The sequence below is a fragment of the Mercenaria mercenaria genome, chromosome 5 (assembly GCF_021730395.1).
Source record: "Mercenaria mercenaria strain notata chromosome 5, MADL_Memer_1, whole genome shotgun sequence".
Classification (NCBI taxonomy): domain Eukaryota; kingdom Metazoa; phylum Mollusca; class Bivalvia; order Venerida; family Veneridae; genus Mercenaria; species Mercenaria mercenaria.
In genome coordinates, this window is record NC_069365.1 from 14,408,697 (window position 1) to 14,416,639 (window position 7,943).

General features: G+C 37.8%; 1 protein-coding gene across 1 annotated transcript; it reads right to left on the reverse strand.

Moving 5' to 3' along the window:
* Positions 1-1,054: 1,054 nt before the first annotated feature.
* On the reverse strand, positions 1,055-2,710 carry LOC128557253 (uncharacterized protein K02A2.6-like). Its single transcript, XM_053544440.1, has one exon. The coding sequence runs from the start codon at positions 2,708-2,710 to the stop codon at positions 1,055-1,057; it is 1,656 nt and encodes a 551-aa protein (XP_053400415.1).
* Between the last annotated feature and the right edge of the window lie 5,233 nt (positions 2,711-7,943).

A 7,943-nucleotide genomic window follows, 5' to 3' on the forward strand; every position in this document is an offset into this window, starting at 1 on the left:
AAAAAAAAAAAAATTGAACACATTATATCCACTTAAGCAATATCACGCAAAGGGGATTATTATGCCCCATTAACACTCGTGATATTTTCATAGATCCATTAATACACGTTTCTTGACTGTGCGTGAAGAACGCCTCAATTCGACAACAGGAGGCGGTTCTTTCGGCTTCGGTGTCGTAACTTTCGCCTTCTGAGGTGATGTAGGACCTGAACTTTCCACAGGCTGAGAAACACTTTCAACTGATGATTTAGACCGAGTTGATGGAATCACTGGATCAACGAAAATTTCAGGGCTTCCTGCAGGTGTTACATTAGCGGCTCTGAGCTGATCTGCGTGACGTCTCCAGGTAACTCCAGGATATATTTCCACATTGTAAGACACTGGACCAGTTTTGGTTTTAACTACTCCTGGAATCCATTTCTCATGCTTGTCACGGTAATCACGAATCATAACACTGTCCTGAACCTCGAAATTTCGCTCTACGTTAGAACGCACCATTTTTGCTTGGTTTTTGCTTACACGATCTTCTAAGCTGGGTTTGATTTTATCCAAACGCGTAGTCAGATTGCGCCCTAACATAAGTTTGGCAGGCGTTTCTCCAGTAGTTGAATGTTCAGTATTCCGGTAGTTCATTAAGAAACGAGACAATTTTGTTTGCAATGTTCCTTCGTCAATTGTTGAGGATTTCAATGCCTGTTTAAAACTTTGAACAAAACGTTCAGCGAGTCCATTCGTCTTAGGGTGATACGGAGCACTAGTAATATGCTTAATTCCATTAAGTTTCATGAAAATCTTGAATTCCTCACTAGAAAATTGAGGACCATTATCACTCACTAACTCATCACAAAGTCCAAATTCTGCAAACGTTGCTCGTAATATCTCAATAGTTTTACTGGTGGATGTTTTGTTCATGATCTTCACAATCGGCCATTTGGAATATGAGTCCACAATTACTAGAAACATATGGCCCATAAATGGCCCAGCAAAATCCACATGAACTCTTGTCCAAGGTTGATTCGGGTATTCCCAGGGATGAATTGGAGCTTCAGGAGGACTAGGCTTCGCGTGTGAGACACCCATAACATGATTGAGCAATTCCCTCCAAATCTTTATCGATTCCTGGCCACCAGACGTAGCTTCTTGCCAAGGATTTCATCTTGACAATTCCAAGATGTCCAGAATGCAACTCCTGTAGTACAGAATTCCGCAAGGAATAAGGGATAATTACTCTGAGTCCCCACATTAAGCATCCTTGGTGAACCGATATTTGTGATTGTCTGTTCATGAACGGTTGATACACTGCCGACATTTCATAACTATTCATCGGTTTTCCTTTCGCGACATATTCAAGTACATTTGATAAAATCCTGTCACGTTTTGTTTCAAGCGCTACTTGATCACTACTAACAGGTAAAGTATCTAACTGTTTACTAAAGAAGACATCGGTTTCATCAGCTTCTAGAGCATTTGACGTTTCAAGCGGTAACCTTGATAGTGAGTCACAATTTCCATGCTGCTTTGTATACCGGTAAACAATATCATACTGGTATCCACTTAGAAACAAAGCATATCGTTGTAATCTAGCTGCGGTCGTAGCGCTAATTCCTTTGCTGGGACTAAAGATCGACAATAACGGTTTGTGGTCTGTCACTAGAGTAAACCTTCCTCCGTATAAGTAAGAGTTAAATTTCTTGATTCCCCAGATCAAGCTAAGTGCTTCTTTGTCAATTTGACTATAGTTCTTTTCAGCTTTATTGAGACTACGCGATGCAAAAGCTATCGGTCGCTCTGTACCATTAAGTAGCTTGTGACTGAGAACTGTTCCGATTCCGAAAGAGCTTGCGTCGCACGCGAGAATAATCGGTAGATCAGGATCATAGTTGATCAGTACTAGATCAGATGTTATCATCTCCTTCACTTTGGTAACTGCATCTTGACACGCTTTGGTCCACTTCCATTTAGCATTCTTGGTCAATAGTTGATGCAGGGGATGTAACACTGTTGCCAAATTTGGCAAAAACTTAGCGTAATACTGGACAAGTCCTAGGAATGATCTTAGATCTCTGACATTTTTAATTGGCGGTGCATCTTTTATTGCGTTAATTTTCTCAGTTGTCTTGTGGAGACCATCTTTGGTAATCTCATGGCCACAGAACACCACTTTGTCATTCATGAACACACATTTCTCGACATTCACTTTTAACCCATATTCACTCAACCGACTCAGAACTTTTTCGAGTGTTTCTAAGTGTTCATTGTCATCCTGTCCTGTGACTATCATGTCATCTAATATCACTTCTACGTTAGGAATATCTCCTACAACCTGTTCAATCAATCTCTGAAAGATTGCTGGGGCTGATGCGATTCCAAATACGAGACGATTATATCGAAAAAGACCTTTATGTGTGCTAATTGTCAGATACTGTTTGCTATCCTCATCTACTTCAACCTGTAGGTATGCATTTTTCAAATCAATCTTTGAAAATGATTTGCCTTTCCCTAGTGACGCAAATATGTCTTCAATTTTAGGCAAGGGATGTTGGTCTACTTCCAACAATGGATTAATGGTCACTTTGAAGTCCCCACAGATCCTAATGCCTTCCTTCTTAGGAACAGGTACTATAGGGGTTGCCCATTCACTTGTATCGACTTTCTCCAGAACTCCATCTTTTACAAGACGATCTAACTCTTCTTCAATCTGTGGCTTCATAGCGAATGGCACGCTTCTAGCCTTTACAAACTTTGGCGTACTTTCTGGCTTTAACTTCAACTTAGCCTTAAAGTTCTTCACTTTACCCAAGTCTCTGTCAAATACATCCTTGTATTTGTTCTTAAGTTGTGCAACTCTGTCTAGGTTTATGGTTTGTTCTGTTACATCTGTAGCATGGTGATTCCCTTTTTAGTGCCTGTGGTTGTGTTTTTGCTATTTGTTTCTTTCTTAATGTCAGTTTATCCAGAGATTGGGTAGCTCCATGCAGCTCCTTAACGTCTTTCTGTGCACATTCCATTGCAGTGGCTAATTCAATGGCTTTCTCGTAGGTTAGGTCCTTTTCAGATAATAATCGCTTTTGGATACTTTCGGTCTTTAAACCACAAACAAATCTGTCTCTTAATGAATCATTAAGATTTCCTCCAAATTTACAATGTTCCGCGAGTTTCCTGAGACTGACATTGAATTGACTCACAGTCTCATCTGGTCTCTGGTCGCGTTTCCAGAATCTAAAGCGTTCCGCAATTAACAGGGGTTCAGGGTTATAGTGCTCTGAAAGCAATTTGCAGAGTGCGGCATAAGTTTTATCCTTGGGTAAATCCGGTGAACACAAATCCCGCAATGTACCGTACGTTTTTGAACCGATCAGAGATAGCAAAGCTGGTACCTGCTTGCCATCGTCTACTTCATTGACAATAAAATACTGGTCTAATCTTTCTTTATAGCAAGTCCAATTTTCACTTGAATTGTCAAAAGGCTCAATTTTTCCAATGGAGGCCATTTTAATTTCAACTGTGTGTAGAATTCACTTTAGAAATTTTTAAGCCTGACACAGAATCTTCATCCGTTATTATATAGATTTGTATAATCTGATGACAACGATGGAAGAATAGTTCGAACAGAATTTAGTCCGTGTCCAACAAGTAGCGTACAATTCGGACAGTACATAAATTCGGATAAAATTTCCGGCGATGACTGTCACTCTCCTGTGAAATTCAGGATTTTTTTTACCACTATCATAAGTTAATCCTCGTCGCCAATTGTTATGTTTACACTATTTTATATTATAATTCCCTATTTGAGTGGATGAACCCTGGAATAGTTTGAAGACGAAATTCAACAACACGTTTTTATGTAAACATTTAATTTCGCAATGACTTCACAAACCTTATATTGATACGACATATGACAGTAACTAGTTTCAGAGTACCAGTACATAACAATGGCTGCCAGAGGACATGGTCACTTTTCCTTATATGTATATGGTGGAAATTTAAAAAATCTTCTTTTGTGAAACTGCTGCCCTGATTTTAAAATAATTTATTACAAATGGTCCTTGTGATACCCTCTACCAAGATGTTCAAATTATTTTAATTCGTCAAAAAACATGGCCACCAGAGGGCATGGTAACTTTTCCCTATATGTATATAGTGGAAACTTAAAAATCTTCTTGTGTGAAACTGCTTGCCCGATTTTAAAATAATTTTACACAAATGGTCCTTGTGTGACCCTCTACCAAGATTATTCAAATTATTCCGATTCATCAAAAAACATGGCTGCCAGGAGGCATGGTCACTTTTCCTTATATGTATATTGTGGAAATTTAAAAAATCTTCTTTTGTGAAACTGCTGCCTTGATTTTAAAATAATTTTACTCAAATGGTCCTTTTGTGACCCTCTGATTATTTTGATTTGTCAAAAAACATGGCGGCCAGAGAGCGTGGTTACTTTTCCCTATATGTATATATTGGAAACTTTAAAAATTGTGTGACATGTATATAATATAGGCTAACATAGAAGAAACCTAACCATTACATCATTATACAAATGCACTTGAAGCTTTGTACAGATGAGCACTTTAGGGTCAATGACACTCTTGTTTTAAAAAGTAAGAAATGTTTTCCCATGCATTTAATCTTGACCAGGCAATTATCTTTAGGAAACAAAACTTTGAAGTAAGTAGGATATACTTGAAATTAAGAATCAACCTACATAGACTTTATATGAAAATATAAGGGACATTACTCTGACAAATCATTCAATTATAAAACCTATAGAATATTCCCATCTAGACTTGCTACTGGTCATTCACTTGAACTATAGAATTGGAGATAACAATAGCTCTAAAATGTAGTTACACAGATAGGCTTTTTAGCTTGTCTGCTTTTGATTCCAGTGTATGTTGTTTAGGAAATAATTATCTCATTTTTTTATTTGTCTTTGAATAAAATCATTGCATGGAGTTCAGATGTGAAGGAATTATATCATGTGGGCACAGCCCAAGTCATATCATAATACACATCTGAACAACAAGTGCTTTTAAATTCAAGAAAAAATTACTAAATGAGACACAGAATTTTGATTCTAACATGTTACCAAGGATTTTGAAGTATATCATTTTCGATATCGGATATTTGCCTGTTTTCTGTTGGTTTCTTTTCCAGCGCGTTGCTAATTTCTGTTTGACGCTATGACATATTAATTGTGATGTCAGAAAAATGTTCTTTGTATAAGAGGAAATAGAATCAGGTCATGTTATAATTACCGACAACACTCGAGAGGTCACAATTTTGGCTCAGTCTTTATGAATTTACTTGGTTGGAATGTTTGTTGTGATACTTTGTCGAAAGAGTTTGTTTGCTGGGTCATTTGGAGTCAATAGCTAAGTCACAAGGGCAGATAATAGAAAAACCATGTTGGCAGTGGTTGCTGTATTTTCTTTTTTCTCTCCCTATGCCCAACTAAAAAAATAATGAGTAGAGCTATTGCACTTGCCCATTTGCCAGCATCTGCATCAACGACCAGAAGTTTTTGTATGCACTCTGGAATGTAAGTAACCTCTTGTGGAAATGTTGATGAACTTACTTGCATAGTACTCATGTACCACATCGTGGATCTTCATCAAACTTGATCTGTACCATCATCATCAAACCTGATCTGTACCATCATCATGAGGTCCTCTCCCAAATTTGTTCAAACTGGGGAGCATGACCCCTATCAGAGGCCACTAGAGCTAAAGCTTTATAAGAATATTTGTCTTCTCAAGAACCACTGGATGGATCCTCATCAAACTGTAGCATCATTGCAATGTCCTCTCCCAAATTTGATTAGTTGGAGACGTTTGGTCCCTTTTAGGTGCCACTAGAGCTAAAAACAGAAATACATTTAAAGGAAAGGACTTATTCTCATAAACTTCTTGATGGATCTTCAAACTTGGTCTGTAGCAAATGGTGGTGGGGGAGGAGCAGGAGTTAGTCCCTTGTAGGGGCTGCTAGAAGTAAAAATAGAACCATTTTAAAGAGACTTACAAAATACCTTGATTCTTCTATTGTCTACATGTGTGCTTTTTTTTCTACCCATTGAATTTTAAAGATTCATGTAGAGTTTGAACTGTTTGCCATCTGTCACACTAATTTATGTAATAAACATCTACTGCTGCTGAAACTTTTGACACTAGAAGCATATTATGGTCCTCTTCCAAAGTTGTACATTCTAGCCTTTTTAGGCTCTGAAATTTAGGTGAGCAATCTAGGGCCATCATGGCTGTCTTGTTTCGTTTGGTTTTTAGCATATCTAAGGGAGTGTATTTTACAGATACATATACACAGAAGTTTTTCACTTCTGGCCTAGTGGTTTAGTGGTAAGTCAATCCAGAGGTCTGGGGTTTGAATCTAAACATTTCTGAGATACTCTTGAGTGTCTCCCACCTAAACATAGGCCAGTACCTTTTCTGAGAAGAACTACTGTGTTGAACTACTGGTATGTTGAGGAACTTGACCTGTACGTGTGTTCACAAACTGTATCTTTAAAATTTCTCTCTGTCTCTGTTATAGCGGTTTGTTTTGTCCCTCAGACTGGTCAGATTGCTCCGTCTATACTGGTAGAGGATGAATTTGTGCCCAATGTGACTGTCATTGTATGTAAAGTACCTTGAAAATAGTTTGTCATAAAAAGGGTGCTAGATATAAATCTGGATTATAAACAGATGGGTGTCCCTAGGACACACTCTGGTGCCCTGGCTTACTGTCACTGTGCGTGGTTTCATTACTACCGGGTAGGTGAAATGTTCTTTAAGATATATGCAACACAAGCTTTTTAGAACTTTATGTGCATTTTACTACGTCAAGGACCATAATTCTGGCCTAGCAGACAGAAATCCCAGAGAACACCAGGTGCACAATTATAGTTAACTTCACATACTATATAATAATCCTCTTTAACTTTCATTACTCTAGATCAAGTATATTTTGAGATACATGGGACACAAACTTTTACCCATAAAGCAATTTTTTACTTAGTCAAGGGCCACAACTGTGGTCTGGCTGAATGAATTCTCTAACAAAATTCCAGGTGCATAGATTAACATGCTGAATAATATTCCTGTAATGTTTTATAATCCTTAAGGTCAAATACTGTTTGAGATATTATTATAAAGCAACACAAACTTTTAGGCCCTTTTTATGCATATTTTTGTCTTAGTCAAGCCATAACTCTGGTCTGGTTGTGTTAGATCCAATTAAAATACCAGGTGCACAACTTCATATGCTGAATAACAGTCTTGTGAGTTTGATGACTCTGGGTCAAATACAATATGTACGACAAAACTTCAGATGGACTGACAGATGGACAGACAATGGCAACTCCCACCTTCTCAAAATTTGGGGTGGGGAGGGCACAAACATTGTTGGATCTTCATCAAACTTGTTCTGTAGCATCGTTGTAAGTTGTAATCCCAAATTTATTCAAACTGGGGAACAGGCTCCTTTAACGGGCTGTTGGAGCTAAAAGTCTAGATGCCATATGGATCTTCATCAAACATGATGTATTATAAAACATCATTACAAAGTTGTTCTATTGGGGGAGCTTGGCCCCTATTAGAACTAAAAATAGAAATATCTTTAACTGACTTCTTCTCATGAACCACTTGATGGATCTTCATCAAACTTGGTCTGTATCAAAAATTCATTGTAATGTCCTCTACCAAATTTGTTAAATTTGGGGCATTTGGCCTTAGGGGGCCATTAAATCTTTTAATAAATAACACATTTTTATTTCCCTTTTTTATTTTGCCATTTTTTTTTTATTTATTTCTACCAAAATGCTGTGATTTCACATGCATTGAAGTGTCTTCCTACTTGGATTGACAGGACAGGAATATATAAGACTATATAGGCAAACTATGGAATGCGGGTAGGGACATGCTAGTTGCCAGTTGCTAGTAGCCAGTTGCTAG